Here is a 14,926-nt window from a genome sequence, read left to right on the forward strand (position 1 = left end):
TCTAACTATACTGTCTCCTACTACCACTACATTCCTTGTAACTCTCCCACTTAAATAGTCTCTTTAACCATGGTGCCATGGCCAGTTATCTCATCCACCCTGAAGCCCTGACTCTCACCCAAACAAGCTGAAAAAACCTCAAACCTTTTGGACAATTGCAAGGGCCGAGGCTCCTGCACTCCTGCCCTATGGGTCCCCTATCTGCCTCACTAGCAGTCACACCCTCCTGTCCCTGACCAAATCAGGAGACTCCATCCTAAGGGGTGCGACCGGCTCCTGGAATAAAGTGTCTAGGTAACTTTCTCCCTCCCTGCTGTGCCACAATGTCAGCAGCTTGGCCTCCAGCTCAATAACTCAGAGCCGAAGTTCCTACAGCTGCAAAAGCTTACTGCAGATGTGTTCGCCCTTGATCACACCGGTATCCAGAAGCTCCCACATCCTGCAATCGCAGCACATCACCTGCCCTGCCATCTCCAATATGTATTAATTAATTAATTGATAATTAATTAATTATAATTAATAAAGCTTACGCTTCCCAATAGGTTTTGGCACTGCCAGTAAACTTTACAATACTGATAAAACAATACAGCACTTACAATACTGTTAAACCTAATAATACCACTTACTGGTTTATCTGCTCCTTCTGCTGCACCAAAGTGGAAATCAAATACTGGAGGCTGAAAAAGAGTAGAAGAAACAAGCACCTTCTCTCCAGCCTTTACTAAAGTCCCCACTCAGCACACTTTACTTCTTGCATTAAAACTTACCTAAAGCACCTCTTTCCCCCTATGCACCGAATTCACACTTTGAACCAAATTTCCAATTATACTCACTCATCTTTGTCTCACTCAGGCTGAAGTCTCCCATCTGTGACCCTCTTACTGACCAGTCCATGACAGGCAGGTTCCTCCATAAGTGTCACATATGAGGTGGTTATCACATGTTGTTTTGAGTTGTTGTTTTCATTTTGGCCACCTGTTGCCATGCCACTGTAGCCTCTGATCATCATGTGGCCATTTCCTTCTATCTTTGCTGAGTATTTCCCAGGTGTGAAAACTGATGTTTAGGACCTTCATGTCACATTGCACACAACCTTGAAGCGGAGCTTTGGGCGACCTATCAGTCTTCTGGCTCTTACTACCTCACCATTCAAAAAATTCTTGGGAGTGTATCCATCTACCATCCCGCAAATGTGCCTGAGTCAGTTAAGTCACCTCTGCTTATTGAGTGCTCACATACTTGTCTTTGAGAGAACAGTCACATTCGTGATTTTTCACTTCCATGAGATACTGAAAATGCACCGTAAACAATGAAGATGAAGATTGTTGATCTTCCTTTCTTGATAGCTGTGAGTTGTCCATGTTTCACAGCCATTTAACAAGGTTCTGAGAACTCAGGTTGCATAGACCAGCATCTTGGTTCTAAGAGTCAGCTTGATGTTATTCATACACATTTTGTGAGTTGACCATAGGTGGCAGCTGCTTTCCCTATGCAATTACCGAGTTCTGCATCAAGAGTCAGATTATCTGTCACTGTGGACTAAAGGTAGCAAAATTTGCTGACCACTTCCAATGAGTTGTTGTTTGGTGTGATTAAAGACAAAGATTTGACACCCATGACCATGGTTTTCTGACATTTATAGTAAGGGAGAAAAAGTTACAGGCATGGGAGAGACAATCTGTGAGTCCTTGTAGCTGAGTTTCCAGGTAAGTGAATATTGTAGAATCATCAGTGTAGAGGAGTTCTCTGATCACAACAAGCAATGTTTCTGTCAGTTTCATTTTCTAAAATGTATTCCTTCTCGGGTGTGGGTGTTGCCAGCATTCATTGCCCATCCCTAATTGTCCTTGAGAAAATGCTGGTGAGCGCCTTCTTGAACCATTGCAGTTTATATGGTGTAGGCACATCCACAGTGCTGCTCTAAAGGGAGATTCAGGATTTTGACAGTGAAATCAGGATGTTGAGTGACTTGGAGGGGAACTTTCAGGTGGTGGTGCTCCCCTGTATCTGCTGCCCTTGTCCTTCTAGGTGGTAGCTTTTGACAAGGTCCCACATGGGAGACTTATAAAGAAGGTCAATGTACATGGGATACAGGGTAATTTGATAAGGTGGATTCAATATTGGCTTAGTTGTAGGAGACAGAGGGTGATGACAGCTTTAGTGACTGGAAGCCAGTGTCCAGTGGCATACCAAAGGGATCTGTGCTGGGTCCCCTATTATTCGTCATTTATATAAACGACATAGATGACTATGTGGGGGGTACGATTAGTAAGTTTGCAGATGATACAAAGATTGGCTGGGTGGTTAACAGTGAGGCTGAGTGTCTTGGGCTACAGGAAGATATAGATGGGATGGTCAAAAGGGCAGATAAGTGGCAGATGGAATTTAACCCTGAAAAGTGTGAGGTAATACACTTTGGAAGGAGTCATTTGACAAGAAAGTATTCAATGAATGGCATGACGCTCGGAAGTTCTGAGGAACAAAGGGACCTTGGCGTGTGTGTCCATAGATCTCTGAAGGTGGAGAAGCATGTTAGTGGTGTGGTGAAAAAGGCATATGGGACACTTGCCTTTATCAAGTGAGGCATAGATTACAAAAGTAGGGAGGTCATTTTGGAGTTGTATAGAACCTTGGTGAGGCCACAGCTGGAATACTGTGTGCAGTTCTGGTTGCCACATTATAGGAAGGATGTGATTGCACTGAAGGGAATGCAGAGGAGATTCACCAGGATGTTTCCTGGGATGAAACATTTAAGTTATGAAGAGAGGTTGGATAGACTTGGGTTGTTTTCATTGGAGCAGAGAAGACTGAGGGGCGACCTGATCGAGGTGTACAAGATTATGAGGGGCATGGACAGGATGGATAGGGAGCAGCTGTTCCCCTTAGTTGAAGGGTCAGTCACAAGGAGGCATAAGTTCAAGCAGGAGGTTTAGGGAGGAGGTGAGGAAATACCTTTTTACCCAGAGGGTGATGACGGTCTAGAATGTGCTGCCTGGGAGAGTGATGGAGGTGGGTTGTCTCACATCCTTTAAAAAGTACCTGGATGAGCACTTGGCATGTCAAAACATTCAAGGCTATGGGCCAAGTGTTGGCAAATGGGATTAGGTAGGTAGGTCAGGTCTTTCTCATGTGTTGGTGCAGACTTTATGGGCCGATGGGCCTCTTCTGCACTGTGTAATTCTGTGATTCTGTTAGAGCTTGTGTATTTGGAAGGTGCTATTCAAGGAGCCTTGGTAGGTTGCTACAGTGCATTTTGTAGATGGTACACACTGCTGCTACTATGTGTTGGTGGTGGCAGGAGTAACTGTTTAAGGTGGTGGATGGGGTGTCAAACAAGCGCGCTTCTTTGTCCTGGATGATGTTGAGCTCCTTGAGTGTTGTTGGAGTTGCACTCATCTAGACCATTGACAGTATTCCATCACACTCCCGACTTGTGCCTTGTAGATGGTAGACACGTTTTGGAAGTGAAGAGGTGAGTTACTTGCCACAGTCATAGCCTCTGACCTGCTCTTTCAACCACAGTATTTATTTGGTTTCAGTTCAGTTCTAGTCAATAGTAAATGCCCCCATGCGCCCCCCACACCACCGCCCCAGGATGTTGATAGTGGGAGATTCAGCAATGGTAATGCCATTGATTGTCAAGGGGAGATGGTTGGATTCTCTCATGTTGGAGATGGTCATTTCCTGGCACTTGTTTGGCACAAATGTTACTGCCACTTATTAGCCCAAGTCAAAATATTTTCCGAGTCTTGCTGAATATGGACACACACTGCTCTAGTATCTAAGGAGTCGTGAATGATATTGAACATTGTGGAATCATCAGCAGGCAACCCCACTTCTGACCTTATGATGGAAGGAAGGTCATTGATGAAGCAGTTGAAGATTGTTGGGCCTAGGACACTACCCTGAGAACTCCTGCACTGATATCCTAGGGCTCCTTGATGCCACACTCGGTCAAATGCTGCCTTGATATCAAGGACAGCCAATCTCTTACTTCACATCTCACCTCATACAAATGAAAAAAGGTAATAAGACTGAAAACGCTGGAAATCTGAAATAAAATCTGAAACTGTTGCAAATCAGACTATTCCAAAGATCGTGCCATTTTACCTCTTCTGGAGACAGGGGTGGATTTTTCTGCCTACCTGGAAATTCCAATGTCGCAACTGAAAACAGGAGGTGACCCTGCTTTAACAGGTGGTGAGACCCTGAGCAGAATATTGGCTCCATGGTCAATTAAGAACCTGTTGTGCAAGAGTTGCTGGCCCAACCAAAGAGCTGGAAGGTTAGCAGCATGAGCAGCCTGTGGAGTACCTCTGCTAGCAGTAGCTGTTGCTGAGGCTGCAACAAGTAACCAGCTACGTTTGAAGAGATGTAAGTTTGGTTGGAGGAAGCCGGTGTTACGCAGGGGGCCCTGATGATTGGGGTGCTCCAGTGATGTTGCTGGCATGGGTGCAGTCATTGCTAGTAAGGATCATCAAGAAGGGTCCCCACCCAGAGGCCCCTAGGAGGCCACCTGGCAGTCCCCCCATGTGGCAGCAGATCCTCCCGACACAGAAAAATGTGTGGAGGTGGAATGGGCCCTCAAGTGGCCACTTAAGTGGCTCAATCAAGCTATCAGACTGCCTTCATTGTGAGAATTGGACCAGGGCCAGAGTTTCACTAAGGGGCATTAATGGTGTCTAAATCCACTCAGCACAGTTGCTACATAACAGTAGTATGTATGGAAGGTTTCTCTTTGAGGAGGCATGATGACATATGAAAGGCAATTGAATTGGTAAGGTTTATATTGTATTTGAATATCCAAAGTGCTCCACAACATGAACTACTATAACTCATCAAGGTAAAAATCCCCCCATCTGGTAGTGGCCAGGATCAATGTCATCCCTTCATTGTGAGCCAGGTGGCCAGGTGAACTGAATGTCATGGGGAAGTGCCATCTGCTGGTATGATGCTGAGATGTATTCCTGTTCTGTTTTACATAACTAGACTGAGAAAGGGATCAAACTCTTTCGAGTTATCAACAGTCACAACTCTTTCGAGTACAATCACAGTTCTTGGTTTTCCGGGAGTGGGACATGAACCCACAACCCTCTGATTCAAAGGCGAGGGTGCTATGAACTGAGCCACAGCTGACACCTCGAGAAAGGGATCAATAGGTACAGAAAAGGACAGACACATAATTAGATATGTAGTGCATTGTTATCTTCATACCTCTCCACATTACATATGGTGAACAAGTGAGTTAATGCATATTTTCCACATTTCTCCAAAATACAGGAACCAGGTGGATTGCAGCGTTCAGAATGGGTCCTCGAATGGATGCTCACTGGTAATGATTAGTTGGTTGCACACAGTCATTATCTGTTTCTTTAAAATCTGTAAGGAAACATTAAAAAAAAACAAAATTAGAGGACTAATAAAAACCATCAAAATCATAAAAAAGGAAATTTGTGAAATGAAATATCAATGCAATTTGCAGTAACCATTAAGCATTCCAGTGCCTGTGGTGCCCACTGGTTGCAGATAGACTCAAGCATATTGACAGACATCACATGCTTCCTCTCCAGGGTCATCTGCTCATAGGCAAACCTATGAAAGAGAGGTTGGTAGTCAGAGTGAAAACCCTCATGGGCTGTGTTCAACCAGGAATTATCATTGGCCACTTTGGCCAGGCCCAACTCCAAACTGCTCCTTCGCACCATACTAGCCAAAGTTCAGGAGCGTGGGAATGAAGTGGAGTTAGAAGTTGAGGAGCAGCTCCTTTAAATAGTGGAACATGGGCAGCGAGCTCTCACAGACCTCATAAATGTGATACAGAGACTCACCCAGACAGCAGGAGTTACAAATGATCTGTGAAGTGATTCAAAGACTTATTGGATGGGTCTGCTCCATGCTTCACTCTCCACCTCAGATCTCCATTAGTGTAGGGAAGGGATCCTTCATATAGAACCATCCATATGGGATTTTCTCCTCAGCCAGACAGCAAGATGGCATCTGGATGAAAGATGATGGTAAGGAAGTGGAGACTGTTGTTCTAATCTGGAAGGGGCTACATGAAGGTTCGTGGAAGCTGTAAGGGAATTGAATATATATTTAAAAAATAAAGGGTTACGAGGAAAGAGCAGGAGATGGGACTATTTGCTTATCTTCATTAAGAGCCAGAATATTTGTGAGGAGTCAGATGACTACACAGTATTGGCACACCTGAAACTGAGGTGTCAATCTGGTGAAGCTACAACACAGGTCTACTTGCATGCCAAACAGCATAAGCAGCAAGTGATAGACAGAGTTAAGCGATCCCACAACCAACAGATCAGATCTAAGCTCTGAAGTCCTGCAACATCCAGTCGTGAATGGTGGTGGACAATTAAACAATTCACTGGAGGAGGAGGCTCCACAAATAACCCCATCCTCAATGATGGAGGAGCCCAGCACAGCAGTGCAAAAGATAAGACTGAAGCATTCGCAACAATCTTCAGCCAGAAGTGCCGTGTGGATGATCATCTCGGCCTCCTCCAGAGGTCCCCAGCATCACAGATGCCAGTCTTCAGCCAATTCAATTCACTCCACGTGATGTTAAGAAGCAGCTGAAAGCACTGGATACTGCAAAGACTATGGGTCCTGAGAATATTCCGGCAATAGTACTAAAGACTTGTTTTCAAGAGCTTGCTGCACCCCTGCACCCAGAGCTACAACAGTGGCATCTACCCGGCTAGGTGGAAAATTGCCCAGGTATGTCCTGTACACAAAAAGCAGAACAAATCCAACCTGGCCAATTACCGCCCCATCAGTCTACTCTTGATCAGTAAAGTAATGGAAGGGGTCATCAACAGTGCTATCAAGCAGCATTTGCTTAGCAATAACCTGCTCACTGACGCCCAGTTTGGGTTCTGCCAGGGCCACTCAGCTCCTGACCTCATTACAACCTTGGTTCAAACATGAACAAAAGGAATGCCCGAGGTGAGTGACATCAAGGCAGCATTTGACCGAGTGTGGCATCAAGGAGCCCTAGCAAAACTGGAGTCAATTGGAATCAGGGGGAAAACTCTCTGCTAGTTGGAGTCATACCTAGCACAAAGGATGGTTGTGGTTGTTGGAAGTCAGTCATCTCAGCTCCAGGACATCACTACAGGAGTTCCTCAGGGTAGTGTCCTCAGCCCAACCATCTTCAGCTGCTTCATTAATGACCTTCCTTCCATCATAAGGTCAGAAGTGAGGATGTTCGCTGATGATTGTACAATGTTCAGCATCATTCACAACTTCTCAGATATTGAATCAGTCCATGTCCAAATGCAGCAAGACCTGGGCAATATCCAGTCTTGGGCTGACAAGTGGCAAGTAACATTTGCACCACACAAGTGTCAGGCAATGACCATGTCCAACAAGAGAGAATCCAACCATCGCCCCTTGATGTTCAATGACATTACCATCGCTGAACCCCCCACTATCAACATCCTGGGGGTTACCATTGACCAGAAACTGAACTGGACTAGCCATATAAACACTGTGGCTACAAGAGCAGGTCAGAGGTGAGGAATCGTGCAACAAATAACTCACTTACTGCCTCCTCAAAGCCTGTCCACCACCTACAAGGCACAAGTCAGGAGTGTGATGGAATACTCCCCACTTGCCTGGATGAGTGCAGCTCCGACAACACTCAAGAAGCTTGACACCATCCAGGACAAAGCAGCCCACTTGATTGGCATCCCTTCCACAAACATTCACTCCTTCCACCACCGATGAACTGTGGCAGCAGTGCATATCATCCACAAGATGCGATGAAGAAATTTACCAAGGCACCTTAACCAGCACCTTCGAAACCTATGACCTCTACCATCTAGAAGGATAAGGGCAGCAGATACATGGGAACACCACAACCTGGAAGCCCCCCTCCAAGCCACTCACCACCCTGACTTGGAAATATATCTCCGTCCTTTCACTGCCATTGGGTCAAAATCTTGGAACTCCCTCCCTAACAGCACCAAGGGTGTAAATATGCCACAAGGACTGCAATGGTTCAAGAAGGCAGGTCACCAGCATCTTCTCAAGGGCAATTAGGGATGGGCAGTAAATGCTACTTGTCATCCTCCTCATGGAACCTGGTGGCTATGAGGCCCTCACATCGCGCCTGCCTCCTCTGGCTCTTGCTACGGCCTCTTCCCCTGCAGTCTTGGCTTCATCGATCTCATCAGCCTCAGCCCTCTCCATGTCCCCCTCATTGGAGGAGACATGCAGCTCCTCTGTCTCAGCATATGGCAAATCCTCCCCCTATGCAGCGCCAAATTATGCAGGGTGCAGTAAGCCACATGAGACCCTCTGAAGTAGTGGAATTATCATCATTGTACCTTCCCTCAGATGGAGTTTGTGGCCGCTGCACAGGCATCATCAGCCACATCCTTTGTCACTGAGGAGCCAACCCTGGATGTTGTGTGGTCTCTCAAAGGTGTCCGGGATCTGCGATCTACTCAAGATGTAGGAGTTGTGGCAGCCTCCTGGGTATGGTGCAAACCTGCATGATTTATTTCTTATGGTCACAGACCAGCTATACGTGACCAAGTGGAACCTTTCGTGTTGATGTATTGCACTGCCTGTTGCCAGAAAGCCCATATAGCCATATGAATGCAGTTGATGGTATCCTGCACCTGTGTGAATCCCAAGACAGCAGTGAAGCCCGGTGATCTGGCTGTCTGGCTAGGTAGATCTCTGGCATAGTGCATGTAATTGTGGGTCTTGGCAAAAAGGACATCTGCTAACTCCTGTATGCACTTGTGAGTGGAAGCCTGAGAAATCCCGCAGAGGACCCCAGTGAGATGGGCCATTCATGTAGAAGTTAAGAGCGGCGGTGACTTTGACAGCCACTAGCAATGGAAGTCCTCCCAGGCCATGCAGCATCAACTCCTGGAGAATGTGGCAAATGCGAGTACCAGGTCCCTGGACATGCGGAAGCGTCAACAATTCTCGCTCATGTGGAGAAAAAACATGAGTCTTCTGTACATCCTCAGAGTCGCCTATGCACAGTGTTCCTGTGAGCCTCATCTTCTGAGTCTGGAGAGTCCCTGCTGCCCCTCGCTCATCAGGGTGAAGCTCCTCCCTTTGGTGAGCCTGGCGCTGCCGTAGCACTCATCTCCACCTTTCCTCCTGCCCCTACATGTGCTGATGCAGGCAATATTAAATGCATCTTCCATTTTCCTGGAATTCTCCTCTCTGTAGGATCCTTGCAAAAAAAACATGAGTGAGCATCAGCCTCCAAAGGTCCTCTCTCTGTCACGGACTATCAATGACTGTGGGTTCAAAGAGCTTGGTTAGAATCTAGACACATATTCGCCCCTACAATCCTGGGCAGGCAATTACCACACACAGTATGCTTCACCCCTCCCCTAGACATACTGCTATGAGATTGCTTTGACCAGGCACTTAGGTACCCTACATTTATTCCGTGCCCTAGATTCCTCATTCAGTGCACTCTATGGGCAGAATTTTGCCCTTGGTTGGCTGGCGGGCCCCACCCCCAAATCGCTAACAAGAAAATTCAGGCCTATGAGTACCGCCTTTCAAAAACACATGAGGGCTAATGTTCAGTGAGGGGGTGACATAACTTTAGGGGGAGCTAGGGGTTCCCATCTCTGAACCTGCCAGCTGCAGGTGCTGTTTCAAATAGGCATCTGCAGTTTGTTCAGGTGCCCATTTCATATTGGGGTATTGGCACGATTGGGACAAGGGGTTATTTCAAGCAATTTGATGATTGGAACTAATCACGATTAATGTTGCATGAATGCTCTAAGATTTAATGCTCCAGATTGATTCTATAGTTTTTGAAATGCTCCTAATATTCCTCAGCTGTACATGCCTCCTCATCTGGAAATACAGATTTCAGATGGATGCCCCTTTAATCAGCCCCCCAGTGCAGTGATCCACTCCTCCCAGTAGTCCTCAGAACCCGCCCCAGCAGCGTTGCTTCTTAGTTTCATTTTCTAGTGTGACATACCTGCAGGTTGCAAGATGGTGGTCCACAGATTTTACTACCAGACCAGCTTCGAACTCTGAAGAAGAGTCATATTGACTCGAAACGTTGACTCTGTCTTTCTCTCCACAGATGCTGCCAGACCTGCTGAGTTTTTCCAGCATTTTTTGTTTTTGTTTCAGCTTCAACCCTCCCTGTGTGATTGTGCAAATCCCTCCCATCATCCTGGCATAATGTACAGGCTGTCCTTCTTTCAATGCCTCTAGTTCCTGCCCCTTGATCCAATTGTTATAGTCGTTGCTATCCAGTGTTACCCCCTGAGCCAATTGAGGTGTATGTGCCTATACCCCATTTTGACCTTAACCCTCCCTATCTTGAGGTTACTAAATTGTGCCATATAGTGCCCACCCACAAGCTACCTGTTCCCAATCCATAGGCAGCAGATGCCTCCCCCTGACTGTGACTGTGACATCTGCGGCCTGGTACAATGTCTGAAACCCCCTGGACTGACATGTTTAAGGTAAAGACCTTGCCCTGGGCACATCATGCTGGGCACGACTGACACTGGACTGACATGCCCCCACCCTCCCCCCCCTCCCTGGACTGGAATAAGGACAGTCTTTGCAAGTTCATTCATCGACTCTTTTGACATTCTGGCCTCTCTTCTCCTTCCCTCCACCCCTCAGTCATGTTTCTTTGTGCACCCTCCCCAGTCTTCCCCCTCCAAGTGATGTGTCTGCGTATACCCTGTCACAACTCACTGGGGATAGTGTGCTGTAATATCAAGTCCCACTGTTCCCCGAGCTGCAACAAATGTGAAAAGTTTGATTAGACCACCAGATTTCCCCAATTCTACCTAACTGTTTAATTTAGGTTAACAGAATACAAACACGAGGTTTGTAAACTTATCAAGTAAATAACTGTTTATTAAACAAATTGTCCTTAACCAGTGGCAAAAGTAAGAAATATCAACTGCAAACTTTTAAGTCTATAACTTAAACTCTCGCCCTTCTTAACCCCTAACACACACACACACATCCACACATAAGACATACAAAACATGGATTTTAAGGGTGAGGTAAAACAGTTCAATAGCACCAATCTGGAGTATGGGATTATATGGGTTGATTTTGATGTCTTCCCAAATTCCTCGCAGTCCATTGTTAATGACACAAGGTGGTCTTCCAGCACTTTCAACCTGTAGTTCACTGGTTGAAAACTTGCTTTTCATTGTCTCTACTGGTGATTTTCCCCTTTTCCTCTTGACAGAGAGTTTTTCAGAGAGAGCAGGTTACAGAGGTATGAAGGAAAAGCCAGCTAGCTAGCCTTTTACATTTACCGGAATCTTATACATACAGGAGAGAGGTTTTAGGTGTGCTCTCTTTGCAGGCTAGGATCTGTCTGCTCAATGCTATCACATAAAGCCTTGGTCACCTGATCAGGAATCAATTAAAATGTTGTTGCTAGGCAGTTCTCCTTCCCAGCACCATTTTGTCCAGCCTGGCACACTCTGTTCCAGGAGATACCAACATTGTATATTCCACATCCTGTTCCAATGAACATATCTTTCAACTGCAGTCATGGTAGTTTTTTAAAGCCACAGTCCCACAGAAATAAAGAAAAATAAAAAGATATGTTCCTTACAACCCTTTCCCAATCTTCCCCTCTTCCCAAGACTTTGCACTCCAGCCCCTTCCCTTTCCACTGTCTTGTCTTTCCCCTCGCCCCCCCCCCCCAGTCATGCCTTTGTCCTCCATCACATTTCAACCCACCCCCACCTCACCGCTGGTCTGGTACATATTGCCTTATTTGTGAAAACCTCTGAAATCGATGTGCTATTGCTTGCACAGCCTGGCATGGAGTTAGAGGAGCCAGTGTGGGCACAGCATGAGGCAAGCCATAAGTGATGCGTGCAGGTAGGTATGCGAGTGCACTCAAAGTGAATTGCAGTTCGCCAGGTGCTCGCCGCTTATATCAACCGTGAATCATGGCGATCTAGTTAGGCACTGGCATGGCCTTTTGATTCTGTGCACAGGCATGATTCCAACGAGCTGTCTTGATAATGAGCATTCATGATATTCTAATCTATTCAAAAAGCATTCCCAACATGGCGCAGAGGGGTACATGTTCCACCATTGAAGTCTGCAACGCTCGATCACAACCGTTTTTCACACTGACAGGAAACTGACTTTCTTTACTCCCATGATATTTTCCAGTCCCACCTGCCATTACACTTGCTGCAGGTGAGACCTTAAATTCTCAGCCTGTGTCTTTTCCACTGATTTTATACTTATCCATTAATGTGATACTGTTATGGACAGGGAGGAGAGAAAACTGAAACCCCTATTCCCTTCCCTCCTTGTCCATAATCAGTTTATTTTCAAAAATAGAGTGGTCTGTGTTTTTTAACCTCTGGGTGTGGACAATTTGAAAAACCAGCAGCAAGCTTCTTGTGGGTTTAAATAAGGGGGATTATTTATACACAAGTTCACCCCAAAAATCTAATGCTACATCACTCACTCTCCACACACACATAGACACGTAGACAGACACGCACACGAGGAAAACATAGTTAAAGAGAATGGTGCGCTTATACAATTTATAAACAAACGAATAGGTCATAATTCATATGATTGCCTCATCTTGGAAAGCAGATGGTGCAGGCCTGGTGAAGAAAAGGTTTTTCACTCCCGAAGTGTAGTTAAAAGAATTCAATGTCCAAAATCGTACATCAGAGTCATTGCAGGATTTTCTCTAAAAGGTGGGCTTTCTTTAGGTCACGAGGTTAGTTACTTGTAGTCTTGTTACCATGAGGTCAGTTTTCTGTATTGGTGGACTTGAAAAGAAACAGGCTTGGAGACCTTACGATGTTGCAGTCTTAAGGCATAGATGTTGCTGCCTTCTCTGCTGCTGCTATTTCTGCAGTTGTTGTGTCTTGCAGGGAGCACTTAAATATTTAAAGGGAGACCAAACTCTGCCCCCCCCCACCTTAAACCAGCTTATATTTCACCCCTTTCCTATTTCTACTTAGTTCTGTTGAAGGGTCATGAGGACTCGAAATGTCAACTTTGTTCTTCTCCGCCAATGCTGCCAGACCTGCTGAGTTTTTCCAGGTATTTCTGTTTTTGTTTTGGCTGCCTTACCATGTGATTTCTCACAGTCCCTTTTTCCAAATATGGTGTTGTTCTTCAGTGCATTAGCCACAACCTGGGCTTTGCAGACAGTCACACTGAGTGTTTGAGAAAATCCCCATACTGGTTTCAAAATGACCCATTCAAGTCGGGGAACATCCTTGAGATGGTGTCAGGAGAAGACACTTTTTAGTCTGGAAGGTGTCCTTTTATCCTTTCGATAAAGCTTGTATTCATAGATCAAATCAGGTGACATTCGGGCAGTCATCTTTTGTAGCATTTTATTCTCCATTTTTAAGAAAAAAATCACTTCCAGAAGATTTCTGACCGATTCCAGTCATGTTTTAAAAATTACGGCTATTTATTGGTCACGATTGCTTAGTGGGACTTCCGCCCCTCAGTGGAAGGAAATCCTGCCCTTGGGGGCTGCCGGCCAAGCTCAAGTCTTTAATTGCTTAATTGCTGCTTTCACAACCCATGGGCAGCAGACAAATATAACTAAATAAAATTTTCAATACCTAATCTGACTACAATTAAAGAATGAGAAAGAGAAATTATTTGTTTATATCCTCAGGCTCCTCCGAAGCACTTCATAGCCAATGAATTACTTTAGAAGTGCAGTCACTATTTTTAAGCCAATTTGCACATGTAAATACCACACAAACAGCGATAAAATGAATGACCAGTAAATCTGTTTTTTGTTGTTGACTGAAGGATAAATTATGGCCAGCACAAAAAGAGTACTCCGTTATTCTTCTTCTGATAGTGTTTAGAGGCCTTTTCCATGCACTTGAAAGGACAGAAATCTGGTTTGGTTTAACATCAAACTACATTCTGCCTTTATAAGGAAAACGACTTTTGCTGCTGTATTAGCCATGCCCGGACTACAACTGTACAAAAATATAAGTGACATTTTCACTTTCATCCACTCCTATTTAATCAATGCTGAAATTCTCTCAATAGAAAACAGCAATAACATTATGTAACCAGTGCCTGCTAGTTCCTCCTCCATCTCTGCCAGTCATTTCAACAAGTTAATAATGAGAATTCTTCAAAGGTATGTCCAGGTGTAGAGCCATGCAAGACTTTGCACCTCGAACTCTGTCCATGGTATTTATAAATCTACAGAGGTGTGATCTGGAGCTGAATCATGTTGCTTTACATTGCTTTTTACTAACTGAAATTAACTATCTGTTCTGTTCCCCCAAGGCACCAAATGAAGTCATTTCTGGCCATGATTTTTATGACAGAATCAACTCAATTTACTATACATCAAGACCAAGTTCTGAATAAAAGGCTTTGTCAAGGTCTAGACTTTTTCCCTTCAATAATTGAACTGTATATGTTTAATAAATTGTATATGTTTTATTTTCCTGAAATAAAGCAGTGTATTTGTATTTTTGCCAATGATTTATGCTGGGTTGGCAGTGCACTTGACAATAACGCAAGGATAATTAAAGGCTTGAATCAGGACTCATGTCTTATCAAGAATCATAATAGCTTTGAATAGGGGTGTGATTGGCTCATTACAGAATCACAGAATCACACAGTGCAGAAGAGGCCCTTCAGCTCATCAAGCCCATTGAGTTAAAACGCATTAGAATGATATTTCCTTCCCGAGGATGATGATTATAGATTCAAGCCTCGATCTTGGCCTCGCTAATTATATCAATTAAGCAGTTTCCCACCAAGGCAGGAAGTTCCAGCCAGGTTCCCATTCTTCATCACTATCGCAGTGAGACCATGCTGAAGCATGTGCATGTCAGGTAAGGAGAGGATTAGGCTTGGCCATGATGCCTACAGTACTCCATATCAGGACACAGAGGAATGA

At 45.0% G+C, this 14,926-nt stretch overlaps 1 protein-coding gene across 2 annotated transcripts in view; it reads left to right on the top strand.

Annotated features, from left to right (window-relative positions):
• The window catches only part of LOC144682500 (uncharacterized), a 64,819-nt gene extending 50,351 nt beyond the window's left edge, over nucleotides 1-14,468 (top strand). For both annotated transcript variants that reach the window (XM_078544892.1, XM_078544893.1), the window contains exons 4-5: nucleotides 5,281-5,332; nucleotides 14,305-14,468. In XM_078544892.1, the coding sequence (XP_078401018.1) occupies nucleotides 5,281-5,332; nucleotides 14,305-14,388 (136 nt within the window). In that variant the 3' untranslated portion in view covers nucleotides 14,389-14,468. The remainder of the gene's footprint in view (nucleotides 1-5,280; nucleotides 5,333-14,304) is intronic.
• Nucleotides 14,469-14,926: the final 458 nt, after the last annotated feature.

The sequence above is a fragment of the Cetorhinus maximus genome, chromosome 7 (assembly GCF_964194155.1).
Source record: "Cetorhinus maximus chromosome 7, sCetMax3.hap1.1, whole genome shotgun sequence".
In the NCBI taxonomy this organism is placed as follows: domain Eukaryota; kingdom Metazoa; phylum Chordata; class Chondrichthyes; order Lamniformes; family Cetorhinidae; genus Cetorhinus; species Cetorhinus maximus.